The following is a 20,020-nucleotide window of genomic DNA, read 5'->3' on the forward strand; positions in this document are numbered from 1 at the left end:
TGTTGGGGGATAAAAGGGGCTAGCATGTTCTATTTGCTCCACAAAGAGAAGTATGTTCTCCCTTTCAAGAATCTTTTTCTCAGTCCTCTTTTAAAAAGAGATGTGTCATTTTCAAACTCCTATGGAAAAAAATAATCTCTAGTTTGTTGAGATTTCACGAGGGAAAATTTTACTTAGTAGATTGGGACAGAAGCATAATCATGCTTAAGATTTCTAACACACTTTTTACCCAAGGCCCACCAAATAGTTCAATCACATTTGAGGAAAGAAGAAAAATAGATATTTTCACTGTTTATGGATATATTTAAAGAATCAAACAGGCCCTCAGAGAATCTTTAGGAGAAATAAACCCAAGCTCACATCCTAGAGAGCTAGGAAAGAACCCAGCTAGCATCTTGGACTCACCACTGACACGAGACTTGCAATCCCACCTAAAACTGACCTGTGAAGAGAAGAGATCCTTTCAGCAAGTCTTTACCCATCACTTCTTTTTTCAGGAATGTAAACTCTTCCATCAAAAGTTCCACGTGTTCCTCATGCAAGACTTTCCCTATCATTATGAAAATGGAGTAAAAAAGGTAGTTATCATCAATTATATAACTGGGCATCCCAGAGTCTGTCTAGTGTAGCATAAAAATCTAAGAAACATGAAGAAGAAAAGGGATTGTTGAGATTGAAGAAGTATTAAAATTACTCTTATTTCAAAGAATGGGAAGAACCAGATAACTTTTTAATATTATCCAGGTTTGAAAGAGGACAAGACCTTAAATTTATAAAAATATTTTGGATTCTAAAAGAAATTTGTTATAGAATATTTTGACATTGCCAGATGGGAGGGGGATTGGGTAGTGAATAAGAAAATAGTCATGGGGATGTAAGGTATAGCATAAGGCATATAGCTAAAAATATTGTAATAACTGTGTATCTTGTCAGATGGGTACTAGATTTATCAGGGTGATCACTTCATAAGTAATAGAACATTTAATCACTATCCTGTATACCTGAAACTAATATAATATTGTATGTCAACTGTAATTGAAAATTTTTAAATCTGTTAAAAATTTTTGATCTGGTGGCTTTTTCATATCTAGGCCAGAAGTTTCATAATTGACCAAAACTATTTTGTGATTAAGTGCCAAGTGTAGTTATGATCTACACTTTCACGCAGAGAGAAATCAGCTACTAGAAGATATTCCTGGGATAGTAGCCTTTGCTTAACCCAGATTCACATAAAATACTGCACAATGTGTTGGGTTTGTTCTGCACATCACTGGGTAGGCAAAGACTACGTCCTGAATCTCCAGAGAGTAAGATATGTGGGAGAGTGTGATCCCTTTCACCCATTCCCTAACCTATAAATGTTGCAAATGAAGCTTCTTACAATAAGTAGAAGTTCTCCCCTGTAGGTGATTTTGTCCATATGTGCATGCTTATGAAGAGAGGCTTGGCACCTGGGAAGTTGAACCATGTTTCAGAGTATGTTGTAGTCTCTCTAGCATTATTTCTATACTTCTATTTATGTATTTCCATATCCATGGTCATTAAAGCAACTTTATACCTTTCAATTGCATCTTTGGTTGCTTTTCTACCAATCACTCAATGCTCTATTGTGATACGCTCATGCAACAACCAAGGTATAAACATATATACACTCAAGCACACAAATTTATATACATATGTTCCCATGTCTCTTCAATGAAAGAATTTAGAAGCAGAGATACCTCAAAAGCAATGAGCACACCTAATATACAAATCTTGGCATCAAAATATCATTTACTTCACTTTTGATGGGACTATAAATTGATGCAGCCACTATGAAAAACAGTATGGAGTTTCCTCAAAAAACCAATCATAGAACTACCACATGATCCATCAATTCCACTTCTGGATATTTATCTGAAAGAAACAGGAACATGAATTCAAAAGATATATGAACCCCTATGTTCACTGCAGCTTTATTTACAGTAGACAAGACATGGAAACAACCTAAATGCCCAAGTGGATTACAAAAAAATGTGGTATACATAAATGGAATATTATTTAACCATAAAAAGGAAACCTTGCCACTTGAGATAGTATGGACCTTGAAGGCATTATGCTAAGTAAAGTAAGTCAGACAGAGAAAAACAAGTACTATGTGACCTCACCTATATATGAAATCTAATTAAAAAAAGGAACGAAAAACCTCATAGGTATAGAGAAGAGATGAGTGGTTGCTGAGAGATGGGCAAAATAGGTGAAGGTAGTCAAAAAGTACAATCTTCCAGTTTTAAAATAAATAAGTCCTGGGATGCCATTATAGCATGACAACTATAATTAGTACTAAACTGTATATTTGGAAGTTGCTAAGAGAGTAGGTCTTACAAGTTTTCATAAAAAAGAATAAAATTGTAATTATGTGTAGTGCTAAATGTTAACTAGACTTATTGTAATGATCATTTCATAATATAAACAAATATCAAACCATTATTTTGTATGCCTCAAACCAATATATCTCAATTTTAAAAAGAATTAATAAAAAAAAATACCATTCACCACCAAATAAGCTAGAGGTCCTTGAAAAAATGGCTAATTTCAGGGCTGAGGCAGAGAAAGCATATAATAAAAATAAACCATTTATATCAGAAAGCAAGGAACTGCTCAAAGAATAATGGAAATATAACAAAATGACACAAAAAGCCAGAAGAGGTCCTCATTGACCAAATATGAAAGAATTTGAACATCAAATAATGAAAATGAATTATAGTCCATTGAATTAAAAAAGGAAGCCATAAATTCATACTAATATTAAGAAATTAATAATCAGAAAGTGATAAATAGTAGATATTTACCAACTTTCAAACAACCTCCTCACAACATAATCATTAATTACAAGGGGAAAAAAATAACTTTCATTGGAAATCCTAGCAAGTATGTTCTCCCTTCCAAGAACCTTTTTCTCAGTACTTTTTAAAAGAGATATTTCATTTTCAACCTCCTATAGAAAAAATAATCTCTAGTTTGTTGAGATTTCACGAGGGAAAATTTTACTTAGTAGATTGGGACAGAAGCATAATCATGCTTAAGATTTCTAACACACTTTTTACCCAAGGCCCACCAAATAGTTCAATCACATTTGAGGAAAGAAGAAAAATAGATATTTTCACTGTTCGTGGCGATATTAAAAAAAAATAAAACAGGCTCTCACAGAATCTTTAGGAGAAATAAACCCAAGCTCACATCCTAGAGAGCTAGGAAAGAACCCAGCTAGCATCTTGGACTCACCACTGACACGAGACTTGCAATCCCACCTAAAACTGACCTGTGAAGAGAAGAGATCCTTTCAACAAGTCTTTACCCATCACTTCTTTTTTCAGGAATGTAAACTCTTCCATAAAATCTAATTTACTTGTTTAAAGCCTACACTTTAAACAAATTGTATCATAAGTAATGGATGAATTGAAATTGGATAGCTCCTGATAAGACCCAGCACAAAGAACACAAAACCACTTCTATATTTCTATGAAAAATGCATACCTCAAATATAATCATAAAGAAACATCAAGCAAACACAAATTTAGGAACTTTCTACAAAATAACTGACCTGTGATCTTTCTAAACACCAAGGAAAGACTGAGGAACTGTCCAGAGCAGAGGTTAATAATGACATGTCATTATGGACATGAACAATAGGCTAGAGGTTACTAGAGGGAAGAGGGGAGGGGGAAGGTGGGAGGTACATGGGGTAAAAAGGGTCAAGTATGTGCTGACAGAAAGAAATCTAATTATGGGAGGTGAACACACAATGTGTAAGGCATATATATATATATATATATATATATATATATATATGCGCCTTATTGTTAAAAATGTACAACTGAAATTTACCAGATATAGTTAACCAATGTCACCATAAAAAATAAATTAAATAAATTAAAAATAAATTAAATTAAAAAATAAATAAAAATAAAATAACATAAAATTTGAAAATGAAATGCCAACTGAAAACTATATATGATTCTGGACTAAATCATTTTGCTATAAAGACTGTTACTGGGAAAACTTGGAAAATGTGAATGGAGTCTGAATCTATGCTAATTTCCTCATAATTTTTCATTTTTTAAATTGAAGAATAACTGACAAATATAATTGTACATATTTAATGTGTATGACAGGTTGACTTTATATACATATACATGATGATTTGGTACACATACACATTGAGAAATGATTACCAAGATCAAGATACTTAACACTATATTATCTAACATAGTTAATTACTTTTGTGTGTGTGTGGTGAGAATGCTTAAGGTCTGCTCTCAGGAACTTTCAAGTATACAGAACTATCTGACTAACTATCATCACCATGATGTACATTAGATTCTCAGAACTCATTCTTATAACTGACTTACATTGCTATATTCTCCCTTCTTTCCCAGCCCAGGTAAGTACCATTATAATTTCTGTTTCTATGAGGTTTTTGTTTGTTTGTTTTATGATTCTACACATAAAAGAAACCATAAGATATTTGTCTTTCTCTAACTGGCCTTTTTAGCAAAATGCGCTCCAGGTTCATTCATGTTGTTGCAAATGGCAAGATTTCCTTCTTTCTCATGATCAAATAATATCACATTATATTAACATATGCCACATTTTCTTTATCCTTTCCTCCATCAAAGGACATTTAAGTTGTTTCCATCCCTTAGCTATTGTGTGAACAATGCTGCGATAAGCACGAGGGTGCATATATCACTTCAATAAAATGATTTAAATTCCATTGGATATACACCTAGGAGTGGAATTGCTGGATCATATGGCAGTTCTTTTTTAATTTTTTGAAGACCCACCAAACTGTTGGCTGCATCAATTTGCATCCCAACCAACAGTGCACCAAGGTTCCCTTTTCTCCACATCCTTGTCAACACTTGTCTTTTTTTTTTTTGAAGCAAACTTTTCATTCATTTATTCATTATTTATCATTCATTTATCCATCCACACATGCATGCAATTTAGCAAATATTTTTTAGTATATTCAATGTGCCCAGAACCATGCTAATTTCTCAATTTAACTGTATAAAAAGTGTTCAGCCTTCTAGGATAACTGTTTGATTTGTTAGCCCAATAAAGCAACCCATGCCTCAATTCTGTGATCTGCAGGAAATCCACTCACTGTTTCTAAAAACTGTGTGAAGTAGTACCTATGCCTGCTATGTCACCACCTTCTCTGAGCTCTAAGATGGCTTGGGCTCCCCATCATTTCCTCCTCCCTTCTCTATCTACTTCTGCTGCTATGGCTATCTATACTCTGGTTTGCATCAAATTATAGACACATTCCCTCCCTTAATTGCCCAAAGCTGCAATTGGAGGGTAGAGGTGAACAGATCACAGTGATGTTGTAGAAGTCACCATGAGAGTATTATAACATAGAAAAGGAAACTGTAAGTGAGATGTTGGCTATCACTGCTCCAAAAGCACCTCCTTCAGCCACAGACAGGCGCCCTCTGGCTGGTGCATCCACTCCTACCCATCCATGCTTCCCTTCCCCTCACCTCAGGTTCCTCACTAGAGAAAAGCAGAGAAGACTTTCTTAGCAGTCAGATAATGTCTCCTCAGGGGTGTCCAAGCCCCCAAGTGTTGTTGTTTTTTTTTTTTTTCATGTTTCCATTATTTATTTAGACATTTGATACATATTTTTTTTCTTCTTAAAGAAGTATCTCCAACATTTTCTGTAATACTGGCTTAGTGGTGACAAACTCCTTTAGCTTTTTCTTGTCTGTGAAGCTCTTTATCTGCCCTTCAATTCTAAATGAAAACTTTGTTGAGTAAAGTAATCTTGGTTGTAGGTCATAGGTTTCCATCACTTTGAACATTTTGTGCTAAGCCATTCTGGTCTGTAAACTTTCTGTCGAGAAATCAGCTGACAATATTATGGACATTCCCCTGTGTGTAATAATTGCTTTTCTCTTGCTACTTTTAAGATTCTCTCTTTGAAAATTTGTACTTTTTGACTTACATCACTATATTCTCCCTTCCCTCCCAGCCCAGATAACTACCATTCTAATTTAACTCTTGGCATTTTAATTATGATGTGTCTTGGTATGGGCCTCTTTGGATTCATCGTGTTTGGGATTCTCTGAACTTCCTGAGGTTGTATTTCTCTCTACAGATTAGAGAAGTTTTCCATCACTGTTTCTTCAAACAGGTTTTTTCTTTGTTATTACCATGAGATTTTCATAATATAACTTATAGTTATAAAAGTCTATTTTAAGCTAAGAGCAATTTCAATTGCATAAAAAAATTGTACAAATTTACTCATCTCCCCATTATGTCTCAATTTACACCTTTTAATAGTGTCTATTCATTACAAAATATTATAGCTGTAACACTTATCTTTTAACCTGCATACTAGACTTCAAAGTGATTTACAAAGTACCATTGCAGTATTAGAGTATTTTGTATTTGACTCTATTTGAAATTTGATCTTCATCACTGAATTTTATACATTCATATATTTTCATGTTACTAGTCAGCATCAGTTCAGTTGAGGTCAAAGAACCCCCTTTAGCATTTCTTATAAAGCAAGTGGAAAATTCCTTCAGAGTTTATTTGTCTAGGAGAGTCTATCTCTCATTCACTTCTGAAGAACAGTTTTCCTGGGTAAAGTATTCTCAGAGTAGTGCTGGCTTCATAAAATGAGTTAGGTAGTATTTCCTCTTCTTCGATTTCTTGGAAGCATTTGAGAAGGATAGGTATTAAATCTTCTTTGAATGTTTAGTAGAATTCACTGGTGAAATCACCTGTTCCTGGACATATCCTCTTTGGGAGGTTTTTGATGATTGTTTCAATTTCCATACTGCTGATCAGACTATTTAGATTTTTTGGTTTTTCATGAGCCAGTCTAGGAAGAATGTATCTTTCTAAATACTGATTCATTTTTCTAGGTTATTAAATTTGGCATTATATAGTTTTTCATAGTATTTTGTATAGCACTTCATATTTCTGCAGTGTCTGCCATAATTTCTCCTCTTTCATCCCTGATTTTGTTTATTTCTGTTCTTTCTCTTTTTCTTTAGTGAGTCTAGCAAGGGGTTTGTCAATTTTATTAATCTCAAAGAGCCAGGTCTTCGTTGCATTTATTTTTTTCTAATTTTCTTGTTTGTTTTTTATTTCAATTAATTCCACTTTAATTTTGATTATTTCTTTCCTACTTCTGACTTTAGGCTTCATTAGTTCTTCCTTTTCTAGTTTTTTAAAGATGAAGCGTTAGGTTGTTTATTTGGACTCATTTTAGTTTTTTGAGATAGGCCTGTAATGATATGAACTTTCCTCTTATTACTGCTTTTGTCATGTCCCCAAAGCTATGATACTATTATTACCATTCATTTCTATGTATCTCTTGATCTTTTTATTTCTTGTTTGACCCAGTTATTCTTCAGTAGCATGTTGTTTAATCTCCATGCATTGTGTTTCTTCCTGCTTTCTTTTTATAGTTGATCTCCAGCTTCAAAGCATTACAATCAGAGAATATGGTTGGTATGAATTCAAGTCTCTTACATTTGCTGAGGCCACTTATGTGTTCCAGAATGTGCTCAATCTTTGAGAATGTTCCATGTGCAGTAGAGAAGAATGAATAAGCAGATGTTTTGGGATGAAAGGCTCTATAAATTTCAGGTATATCCAGTTGGTCTAATATATCATTTAAAGATGTTATTTCCTTATTGGTTTTCTGCTTGAATGACCTATCCATATGTGATAGTGGAGTACTTAGGTTCCCTACTATTATAGTTTCTCTCTTTGTTAGTAATTTTTTAAATAAATTTTGGGGCTCCCTGATTTGGAACATAGATATTAATAAGTGTTATGTCTTCTTGATGTACAGTTCCCTTTATCATTATGACCTGTCCCTCAGTATCTCTTTACCGTTTTTATCTTGAACTCCATTTTGACCCATATAGTATGGCTACCCTCACTTTTCTCTGAATGTCATTTGCTTGGATTTTTTCCCATCCTTTCGAGTCTATATTTGTATTTGGAAATGAGATGTGTCCCTTGCAGGCAGCATATGATTGAGTTCTGTTTTTTTAATCCGATCTGCTACTATGTACCTTTTTATTGTTGAGTTAATTCCATTTATATTTAGGGTGATTACTGAAATATGAGATTTTCCTATAGCCATTTTATCTTTTGTCTTCTGGTAGCTCTGGTTTCCACTGTTTCTTTGTCCTTGTATTTCTGTCTGTCATTTTAATTTGGTGGGGTTTTGTGGATTTTCCCACTGGTCCTTCTTGTTTCATGTTGTGTATCTCAGTTCTGGGTCTTTGGTGTGTGGTAACTATTATGAAAAATATAGTATATATGTGTATGTGTGTGTATATCAGTTTTCTCTGTGTGTGCCTTACCTCCATACCCCTTTGCAAATTTGGATCTTTGCTTTCTCCCCTTTTTGTTACAGTTGTCTCAAATTGTTCCTACGTATGCTCTAAATTCATTTCTAAAATGCAATAGCAATTATCTTCTTAATGTTTAAATTTTAATACCCTGTTATTAATAAGGGTTGCAATATCTTACTTTTTTCTGCCTGTTGGTTGTCTAACAGTTATGTATTTTTTGTCCTTTTGTCTCAGGCGGGATAACTCCCTCCAGTATTTCATGTAATGCAGGCCTTGTATTGGAGAATTCTCTCAACTTTTGTAGGTCTCTAAAGGTCTTTATTTCTCCTTCATATCTAAAGGAGAGCCTTACTGGATATATAATCCTTGGCTGATAATTCCTTTCACTTAATAGTTTGAATATTTGGTTCCACTCCTTTCTTGCCTATAAGGTTTGTACTGAGAAGACTGAAAATAGTCTGATGGTTTTTTTATTTATAGGTTACTGTTTTCTTTTTCCTGGTTTCCCTGAGAATTCCTTCAAAAGGTCTTAGTAAAGGCCTTTTGGGGTTGAGATACTTGGGTGTTCTTTTAGGTTTTTGGGTTTGAAGATCCAGCTTATTCTTTGGATTTGGGAAATTCTTGTTAACTATTTGTTTAAACATGCTCTCAGTTCCCTTCTCCTTCTGGTATATCCATTATTCTTATTCTTAGGTTGCTTTTCCTGATGGTGTCAGATAATTCTTGTATAGCTTTTCTATTTTTTTTTTTTTATTTTCAGATCTCTATTCTTCCTTCCGAGTCATTCCTAGATTTTTTCGTAGATATTACTGATGCATTCCTCCATGTGGTGAGCTCTATTTCCCAAGCTTGCTATTTCATTCTTCATCTCTTTTAATGTGTTCCTCATCTCCAGAAGTTCTATTTGGTTCTTCCTAAGGGTTTCAATCTCCTTGATAAAAAACAAAAAAAACAAAAAAGAAAAAACAAAAACAAAAAAACTCATTTTTCTGGTCTATCTTGATTCACAGTTCTTGGAACTGTCTTTATCTTGCATCTCAGTAAGTTTTTTCAGAAGTACAATCGTGAATTCTCTGTCATTTAGATTGTATATTTCCGTGTCTTTAAGCTTATTTTCTAGAGATTTTTCTCTTTCTTTCTGAACTGCCTTGTCACCTTGTTTATTCATGGTGTTTGATGAACTATTTCTCTACCTGGGCATTAATTGGTGTGTACTCTGCTTTTTTTCCTCCAAAAAGATTATACAAAGTTCCTCTTTAACCAGTTGATAAGGGGCATTGCTTTTGATTTCTAGTATGTGGTGTCCAAGCCCTTGGATATCTCTGTTGAGGCTAAGAATGTTTTTTTTTTTTTTCCCCCAAACATACTATGTATTTGATCCATGACCTGAGCCCCTTGGTCCCAGCACCTGGCTGTGGTACCGGCTGTGGTTTATGTTTCTGTACTAGTTGTACAAATTTCCCTGAGGCTCCATAGTGCTAAGTCTGGGAGGATATGAAGTAGGAGGAGGGTGTGCGCTGGGTTGATGTGTGTGTGGGGAGGGGGGGCACGCAATGTCAGGGTCCATATCTCAGCCTCCCACTTGGCAGTGGTGGCTGCTAAGACACAGCTGCTGCCCCTCTGCACTAGTTCCTGCTCTGATTTCTGCCCTGATCCATGGGATCTGCTGTGTAGAACACTACGATCCCGCAGGCAGGACTGTTTGGGGAAACAGCCACAACTTCTCCCCTCTCCCTACTTCTGCAGGAGCTCCAGCTGTATATGCCAGCTTCTCTATTCTTCCTAATATACCCCCCCAGACTCATGGGGTTCTGACCTTTTGAAGCTCTGACTAACAGATCTCTTAGACGTGCTTGTGTGCAGGTCGGGAGTTATTTGCTGAGTTTTATATATTCAGCTTATTTTTATTTGAAGGGGATAGATCTGAGGAGATCCCTCACTCTTCCATGCTTCTGATGCCACTCTTAATTTTTTAAATTGTTTTATTTGATATTTCTATTTGCTTTACTATTATAAAGCAAATTATGCTCATTACGGAAAACATGAAAATACATAACATACAAAAAAATAAAATCACCTAAAATGCCACTACCAAGAAATAACTACTACTAAACAAGTTGTCCATACATGTCTTTTTCTTAAAAATGCTATAGATTTGTAATTTTCATTTCGAACTTAGTTATGTATAATGTACCTTCTATTATGACAAGAAGAATCTTCATGATTTTTAGAGCCTGCACAGTATTCCACCTGATGAATATACCACAATTAATCATTAACCATTCTCTTACTATTGAATACCCAATTTGCTCACCTCTTATTTGCTCGTATAATGTAGGCATAAACACTTCTGTACAGAAAGTTTTTCCCATACATCTATAAAATAATATTTACAAAATATTTGTACTTTTTAATGTTCTATAGATATTTTGACTTCCAAATAGCTTTTAATAACGTTGCATCTGGAGCCATTCCACTTGAGTTAAAATCCTCTCTCTTCAACTTTTACTGCCCTCACTCTTCTAAACTTATTTAGTTTAGTTGTAGTAAAAATATATAACATAAAATTTACCATATTAACAATTTTAAAATATACAGTAAAGCAGTGTTAACTAAATTCACTCTATTGTACAAAAGATCTATAGAACTTTTTTATCTTGCAAAACTGAAACTCTATTCCTACTGAGCAAGACCTCTCCAAATCCACTTCCCCTTGTCCCCCAGCAACCATCATTCTATTTTGTTTCTATGCATTTGCCTAAATACTTCACTTGTCTTTCTGTGGCTGGCTTATCTCACTTATTATAATGACCTCAAGGTTCTTCCATGTTGTAGTTTGTGAAGGATTTCCTTCTTTCTTAAGGCTGAAGGATATTCTATTGTACATCTTCTTTATCCACTCATCTGTCAATGAACATTTGGGTTGTTTACACCTCTTGGCTATTGTGAATAATGTGTTATGAACATGAGTATGCAAGTATCTCTTCCAGATCCTTTCAGTTCTTTTCAGTATATACCCAGAAGTGGGATTGCTGGATTATATGTTTATTCTATTTGTAATTTTTTTTTCCAGGAACCTCCATATTTTCCACAGTGGCTGCACTATTTTATATTCCCACGATTATTGTACAAGGGCTCCAATTTTCCCACATCCTCACTAACAACTGTTATTTTCTGTGTTTTTGCTAAATAGTGGCCATTCTGATGAGCTTAATGAGATATAACATTGTGATTGTGACTTACATTTCTCTAATCATAGTGATACTGAGTATATTTTCATATAATTATTAGCCATTTGTACATCTTTTGCATAATTTTTAATCAGGTTATTTTTGTTGCTGTTGTTGAGTGGTAAGAGTTCTTTATATAATCTAGATGTTAACCTCTTATCAGATATATGATTTACAAATACATTCTTCCCTTCTGTAGGTTGCCTTTTCACTCTGTTAATTATTTGCTAATCAGCAATTTTATTGAGTGCAAAATCCCACTTATCTATTTTTGCTTTTGTTGCCTGTGCTTTTGGTGTCACATTAAAAAAATCACTGCCATAGCAAATGTCCAGAAGCTTTTTACATGTTTTCTTCTAGGAGGTTTATAGTTTTAAGTCTTATATTTAGATCTTTAATCATGTTTAAGTTAATATGATGTAAGCTAAGGATACAGCATCATTCTTATGCACATAGATATCCACTATTCCAACACTATATGTTGAAAAGACTGTCCATTCCCCCATTGTGTGGTCTTGGCACCCTTATCAAAGATCATTTGACCACATACAAGGGTTTATTTCTGGGCTCCCTATTTTATTCTATTCCACTATGTGTTCATTTGAGTACCACACTGTTTTCATTACTATAGTTTAGTGATATGTTTTGAAATCAGGAAGTGTAAGGACTCCCACCCATTTCTTCATTCTTATTAAGGTTATTTTGACTATGAGAGGTCTCTTATATAAATTTTGGGGTAACATTTTCTATTTCTGCAAAAAAAAATGTCATTGATATTTTGATAGGGATTGTTCTGAATCTGTAGATAGCTTTGGATAGTATGGACATTTTAACACTATTAAGTTGTTCAACCCATTAACACAGGAAGTGTTTCCAGTTATCTGTGTCTTCCTTAATATCTATCTTTCAGCAATGTTTGCAGTTTTTGGTGTACAAGTCTTTTGCCTCCTTGATAAAGTTTATTCCCAAGTATTTTCTCCTTTTTAATGCTATCAATAGAATTGCTTTCATAATTTCTCTTTCAGATTATTTGTTGTCAGTATATAGAAACACAGTTGATTTCTATATGTTGGTTTTATATCCTGCAACTTTACTGAATTTGTGGATTCTGAGTGTTTTGGTGGAGACTATAGGGTTATCTATATATGAGCATATAACCTGAACACAAAAATAATTTCACTTTATTTCTGATTTGGATATCTTGTATTTCTTTTTCTTGTCTGATAGCTCTGAATACGACTTGCAGTACCATATTAATAGAAGTGGTGAAAGTGGGCATCCTTACTTTGTTTCCTGATGTTAAAGATTTCAGTGTTTCATCATTGAGTATGATGGCCTATATTATGAGATAGTTTCCTTCTATTCTTAGTTTTATTGAGTGATATTTTTTATCATAAAAGGGTGTTGAATTTTGCCAAATGCTTTTTCTGTATCAACTGAGATGGTCATGTGGGTTTCGTCCTTTATTCTGTTGTTGTGTATTACATTCATTGACTTTTATATGTTGACCAATTCTTACATTCCAAGAATGTCTCATTTGATCATAGTGCATAATCCTTTTAATATGCAGTTGAATTTGGTTTGCTAATATTTTGTTGAGAATGTCTGCATCTATATTCATCAGGAATATTGGTCTGTATCTTTCTTTTCTTGTGGTATCTTTGTCTGGCTTTGGTATTAGGGTTATGTTAAGTGTAAAACTGTTCTTTCCTCTTCAATTTTTTGAAAAAAACGGAGGAGGACTGGTGATAATTCTTCTATAAATGTTTGCTGGAATTCTCCGATGAAGCTATCTGGTGCTAGGTTTTCCTTGTTGAGAGGTTTTTGATTTGTTTAAATCTCCTTACTAGTCATAGGTTTGTACAGATTTGCATTTTTTCATAATTTAATATTTTATGTCTGCAGGAATTTATCAATTTATTCTAGGTTATCCAATTGCTGGATTAAAATTGTTCACAGTAGTCTCTTATTATCCATTTATTTCTACGGCATCTGTTGTAATGTCTCCTCTTTCATTTCTTTATTATTTAATTTCATTTTATTTATTTGAGTCTTCTCTTTTCTTCCTAATCTAGCTAATGATTTGTCAATTTTGTTGATCTTCTTAAAAACCATTAGCCTCTTTGATTTTTGTCTATTGTTTTTCTATATTCTATTTAATTTATTTCTATTCTAATCATTATTTTCTTTTTCTGATCACTTTTTATTTAGTTTGGTCTTCTTTGGGTTCCCTGAAAAACAAAGTTAGGATGCTGACTTGAGATCTTTATTCCTGCTTAATGTAATTACCACTATAAATTTCTGTCCTAGTAGTGTTTTTACTATATCCCTAAGTTTTGGTCATTTTACTTTCATTTTTTCAAGATATTTTCTAATTTCTTGTAATTTTTTCCTTCACCCATTGGCTGTTTAAGAGTATGTTGTTTAATTTTCACATATTTGTGGATTTTTCTAGTTTTTCTTCTGCTGTTGATTTCTAGTTTCAATTCATTGTGTTTGAAAAGATACTTGGGATGATTTCGATCTTAAATTTGCTAAGACTTATTATAGCTTATATGTGATTTATCCTGGAGAATGATCCATGCACACTTGAGAAGAATGTATTCTCTTCTGTTATGAGTTGGTGTAATCTGTATATATTTGTAAGGTTCAAATGGTTTCTGTTGTTTAAGTCCTCTGTTTCCCTTATTGACCTTCCACCTACTTTTCTTATCTATTACTTAAAGTGGGGTATTAAAGTCTCCTCCTACTTTTGTGCCCCATCTCTGTGAATATTAGCTTCACATATTTGGCAGCTCTGATGTTAGATACCCATATCTGAGAACTGATGTTAAGTGAATGACCCTAACTTTTATCATTATATAATGTCCTTTATCTTTTATGACACTTTTTGACTTAAAGCCTATTTTGATTGATAAAAGTATGGCCATCTTTTTTCTCTTCTAAAATTTTCAAAAAATATCTTTTCCTATCCTTTTAGTTTTACTCCATGTGTGTCTTTATATCTAAAGTCTCTTGTAGATAGTATATAGTTGGTCCTTGTTTTTATCCATTGAGACAATCTATGTCGTTTGTTTGGGGACTTCAATCCATTTACACTTGAGTTTCTGATAGAAAAAGACTTACTAATGCCATTTTGTAAACTATTGTCTGTATATTCTTGCAGATATTTTGTCCCTTTTTTTCCTCCATAGCTTCTTTTGTATTTGTTGAGGTTTGAATATTGGAAAAAACAGCCACCTCTCCCAGTCTTTCCAGAGTACCTTTGTAAAGAAGACCTTCACCACTTCGTCAGGCAAGAAATTCTGAGGGACTATGAAACTTTTTCTGAGAATGTGTCATCTCTGTGTTTACATGTATAATTTCTAAACTAAAGAGGCTTGCCCCTGTTCTCATAAACCTGTAGTCCCTTGCTCCTCCTGGTGTCTATTTGTAGTACTGCAGCTTCTCTGGTGGTGTCTCAAGCCAGAGTACTCACCTTGTTCTCAACAGTCCCCAGCTTGGCATCTAAAGTATATCACCATTTCCTTTAGCACTCCAAGTCAGTAAAGACAGAAACCTGTCCCTCAAGCAGCCCCCTGAAAATCCAGAACATTATAAACACATTCCATTCTCTTCTTCCCTAATCCCCCAAGGCAAAAGTGAAGGAATTTTCTATTAATCAGACCATCCTGTAACAGTGTTGCAAAGCAATATGAAAAACAAATGGAATTTTCTATTTCTATTAATCAGACCATCCTGTAACGGTGTTGCAAAGCAACATGAAAAACAAATGCAATGGACTTTCTTACCCACTTCAATGCATCTCTCATTGGCTTTGTACTTACCTGGGGTACTGCAATCACTTAACTAGTTTTTGAAGTTCTCACTACGACATTTTGGTCTATGTATTGTTCACTCAATGTCTCCATGAGCAAATGAGGTCCTAGGGCTTCTTATTCTACCACCTTGAGACACTGCTCCCAAAGCATCCATAATTTTGCCATCCAAAATGATATAATATTTAGGCATGCCCCATTAAGATTATTAGTTCCTAGGCTACAATGTAAATGCTATAGTTGCCTTTAAATTTTACATTCAGCAGGCAAGTTAATACTGCTAGTTGTGAACATTTGGCAATGTGGGCTCCTGGAGGACAAGGGTCATATTTTGGTATCCCTATCATCATGCAAGATGGCTCATACATAAAGTTAACTATTATGTAAAACCTGCTTAATGATTGTTCTAGAAGGAGTTATGAATACTTGACTAATGAAGAAAGGTCACTTTCATTTTTAAGGACAGTTTTTCTTTTTAAAAGTCATTTGTGATTCGTACACATCCACTCAGATTATGTTTGCTTAAGAATCTAATACCGATGCTCCAATGTAATACCAATCCTTAATATTTTCTCTTTTTCCCTCATTTAAAAAAGTTAAATAAGGTCCATTTTTTTTTTTTTCAAATTTCCTTAGTTTTTACCTAGTGTGTTTTTTCTGTCTCAGGATACTGCATTACACTTAGTCATCATGTCTCCTTAGTCTGCTGAGTTGGAAAGTTTATAAAATTTTCCTTGTTTTTGCATGACCTTGACAATTTTAAAGAGTACTGGTCGTGTATTTTGTAGAATGCCCCTCAACTGGAATTCTTCTGATCCTCTTTTCTCAGACCGTAGTTACATGTTTTAGAAAGGAAATCTAGAGGTAATGGGCCATTCTTATCATATCACATCACATCAAAGGTGCATTTTATTGACATGACATTGCTGTTGATGTTGATCTTGATCACCTGGCTTAGGTAGTGTTTGCCTAGTTTCTTCTTCCCTCCTTTCCACATTCTATTCTTTGGAAGGAAGTCACTATGTGCAGGACATTATCTTTCTGGAGAAACTTAGCCTATTATCCTGTAGAGAATTCTACATTCTAGCTTGCTTGATTTTATTGGTATAATTTAATTTGTTCCCTCATCCTATGTTTCCCATGAAGTGAAAGTTTGGTTTAAATCTCAATTATATGACTGATGCCATATATGTCACACCAGATGGCTTATAATCTCAGAATGATTTACATTATCAATCATTTGGTTAGGATGGTAACAGCAGAGCTCTTTATTGTAAAGAGACTTTTTTTTTTTCTTTGCAATTAGCAGGAAATCTGTGGGACATATTTTGGAATCTTGTACTTAATTCATGGATATATGTGCCATGAGAAATATTATAAAAAGGTAACAGTCCCAAAGCTCCTCAATCCTCTCACTCACTTCAATAGTAATTCATCCATCTTTTCATTCAACAAACATCTAGTGAATGCCTAGGATGACTTTTAAGTTTACCTGCTAGAGCTACAGAGGGGAAAGATGGGCTCCGTCCTCCAGAAGGTACAGCCCACTGCTAGAGAAAGACAATCAAGAATTTTAATAAAGTGTGATAAGTCTACATTGGTAATAACCACAAGGTGCTTTCTTTAGTGATTTTCATTATAATTGTTCACCATATTTTGTTCATATATTAAATATTTTCAATAGAAAATGTTGAAAAAAAAAGAGTGTGACTTTATTTTCATAACTAGCTCCTTTAATCCCTAAACATTCCACTTAATTCTAGTTGCCTCCGTAAAGATACTTGTCCAATTACTATAAAAATCTCTGGAGGGCAAGATGATTCAGAAGAACAAATGTGGACTTCAGAGTCCTTAAGGACTTAATTCACATCTCCATCTCCCATCTAGTAGTCATGTTACTAGCTTTGTGACCTGGCACAAATTATTTATCTACTCTGAGCCATGGATTAGCAAGAAATCTGTGGGACATACCTAAGCTAGAGAAAACACCTACCTCTAAGGATTTCTAGGACAATTAAGCAAAATAACATATGTAGTGCTTATCAGAATCCCCAAGTTTCCGGCCTACAAAAAATATTTAATAAATAGTATTCCTCTTAAGAAACAACAAAAACTATAAATGTGCATATAAAACAACTAATTACACTGATCTGGGCATTTTTTATATTAGCAAATATCACATGACTGTAACTAAAACAATATCATGATACTAGCATAGATAGAAACTGATTCATATTTTAATTAGAGTAAAAGAAGCTGGTAAGTCTCAAACAAAAGTTTGCAAATTACCACCCAGCCCCCTATCCTGTTGGTTCTCCACACATCCCTTAATATGTGCCTACAGTAATGAAAGGGAAAGGGGCTGGAACACCTTAGAACCAGTAATATATCTGACACAGAATTAAACTTTAAAGGCATAAAGATGATACTACAGAAATCTTAGATGCAGCAACTCTTTAAGAGAGTCTGTGTTCTCAAAAGACAGAACATACATCACCTTTCTGTTCAGCCAGCTCCCACAAGTCCTGAGCTGCTGCTCGAGACAGAGTCATGGGGTATTCCACAAGCACATGCTTGCCTGCATTAAGGAACTGCCTATGTGAAAAAGAGAAAAGTACAGAGAAAATGTATTTCAAATAAACTTCACTAAAATGTCCTGTAAGACAGTGTAAAGAACGTTATAAATGAACAAAAATCAATGTGTATAAATGTGTCATGCAAGTGAGAGTCAAGGCAAGAGGATAAAGAATTGTATCTCATATTATTTTCTACTATACTGTAAAGACAATGGCTTTATAGTTATACATTAATTTGAACATTCATTTACTCATCTACTCACATATTCAACTAGGTACTAGTTACCAGTTATTCTGGAGGAGCAATAAAGACACATTAACAGGTAAGTTGCCTGTTACCACATGATAACTATAAATAAAGACTATAAAACCAATGACAGCTAACTCTGCTTGAGGCAATCTGAAAAGATTTCACTAATGACAATTGAACTTGCTCTTGAAATATAAGTAGGCATTTTTCAGGTTCAATGAAATGAGGGTATTTCATTTTGAGCAGCATATACAGGGGCTTGGGCATTTTGTGGCACTGTTCATTTGGATAATGGTATAAATTTCAGCATGGCACGGGAATTGATTACAGGGAGTAAAGGAAAATGAGGTCATAAAAGTAGTTGGGAGCTTGACTGTGAAGGACTTAGAATACTGTGTTCAGAAGTTTGGATTTTATTTTCTAGATATTCCAGGATATAAACATTTATAGTTGACCTCTGAACAATGTGGGTGTTAGAGGCACTGAGCAACCACAAAGTTGAAAATCAGCATATAACCTTTGACTCTCCCAAAACTTAACTATTAATAGTCTACCACTGACTGGAAGCCTTATCAATAACAAAGTTGATTAACATATATTTTGTATATGTATCACATACTATGTTCTTACAATAAAGTAAACTAAAGAAAAAATGTTATTAAGAAAATAATAAGGAAAACACCTTACAGTATTGTACTGTATTTATTGAATCTGTAAGTTTACATCACTTATATACAAGATAAATTATCTGTCAGTACCAATATCAATATTATCCTATGTGATAGAAAACACTGTTGATGTTATATGTACTACTAACACAAGACATCAAAAATGAAAATATAATGTGAAAAAGAAATCCATATTTATTTACAGGTATAATGATTCATGCACTGATAACAAAGAAGCAGCAATATGATTGGTTCGTAGTAGCCTAGCCTATACACTAATGAATCATTATAAAAATTTTATGGCATAGAGTATTACAGTCATATTCTTAATAAAGTATTATAAACATTGTTATATTTTTGTAAAGAACACTTACCTATAATGATAGGTTGATAGGGAGTTTCTCCAATTATACAGTAATATAAGTCTTTGAAAGCAGTTATAAAACAGTAAAAATACTAATACATTATTAATTTCATATTAAGTATCATTTACCTTATATTATATAAGTATAGGCTATCCACTTCCATACAAATCTTGCAAACCATATTCTACATGATGAATACTTAGGCGATATGACAATGACGATGATGACATCAACAAAGTCTAATATAGTTCTTGTACAGTTATTAGATTTTCAGGTGAAGATACACACATACACAACAGATAAGTTTATTAACTGTACAACATGATGGTTATTTACTATTCATTAAATGGAAATGTATTATCATACGGGTCTTCATCATCGGCATCTTCACATTGAGTTAGAAGAAAAAGAAGAGTTGGTTTTGTTGTCTCAGGAGTGGCTGAGGTGAAAGAATTAGAGGAGGTAAAAGGGGAGGCAGGAGAGTTACTCAGTGTAAATTTATGGAAGTACATAGAAATTACTGACTGATGTTTTTGCTTTTATATCTCTAGAATTTTTTTTGATGGTATCAATGATTTAACATTTGCTTTAGTTTCAGTGCCCATGTCATAGAAGGGTCCAGGTCATAAAAGAAGTCAAAGGCAGTCATAAATAACTGGAGCCCTATATCATTTTGTCTAATAACAATGTGTTTTCTAGCATTGCTTCTTACATGTCTTCCTCGTCATCTGTTACTGGTTTGAA

The 20,020-nt window shown here is 33.9% G+C and overlaps 1 protein-coding gene across 8 annotated transcripts in view; it reads right to left on the minus strand.

Annotated features, from left to right (window-relative positions):
* Window positions 1-20,020, minus strand: part of BLVRA (biliverdin reductase A) — an 82,564-nt gene that overhangs the window by 12,497 nt on the left and 50,047 nt on the right. For 6 of the 8 annotated variants that reach the window (XM_016138061.2, XM_016138058.2, XM_016138062.2 and 3 more), the window contains 2 exons: window positions 17,915-18,012; window positions 443-550 (listed from right to left, as the gene is read on the minus strand). In XM_016138061.2, the coding sequence (XP_015993547.2) occupies window positions 443-550; window positions 17,915-18,012 (206 nt within the window). Of the gene's footprint in view, window positions 1-442; window positions 551-10,563; window positions 16,968-17,914; window positions 18,013-20,020 lie in introns of those variants that run through there. The other 2 variants (XM_036231026.1, XM_016138065.2) reach the window with 2 other exon arrangements.

The sequence above is a fragment of the Rousettus aegyptiacus genome, unplaced genomic scaffold (assembly GCF_014176215.1).
Source record: "Rousettus aegyptiacus isolate mRouAeg1 unplaced genomic scaffold, mRouAeg1.p scaffold_m13_p_13, whole genome shotgun sequence".
NCBI lineage: Eukaryota > Metazoa > Chordata > Mammalia > Chiroptera > Pteropodidae > Rousettus > Rousettus aegyptiacus.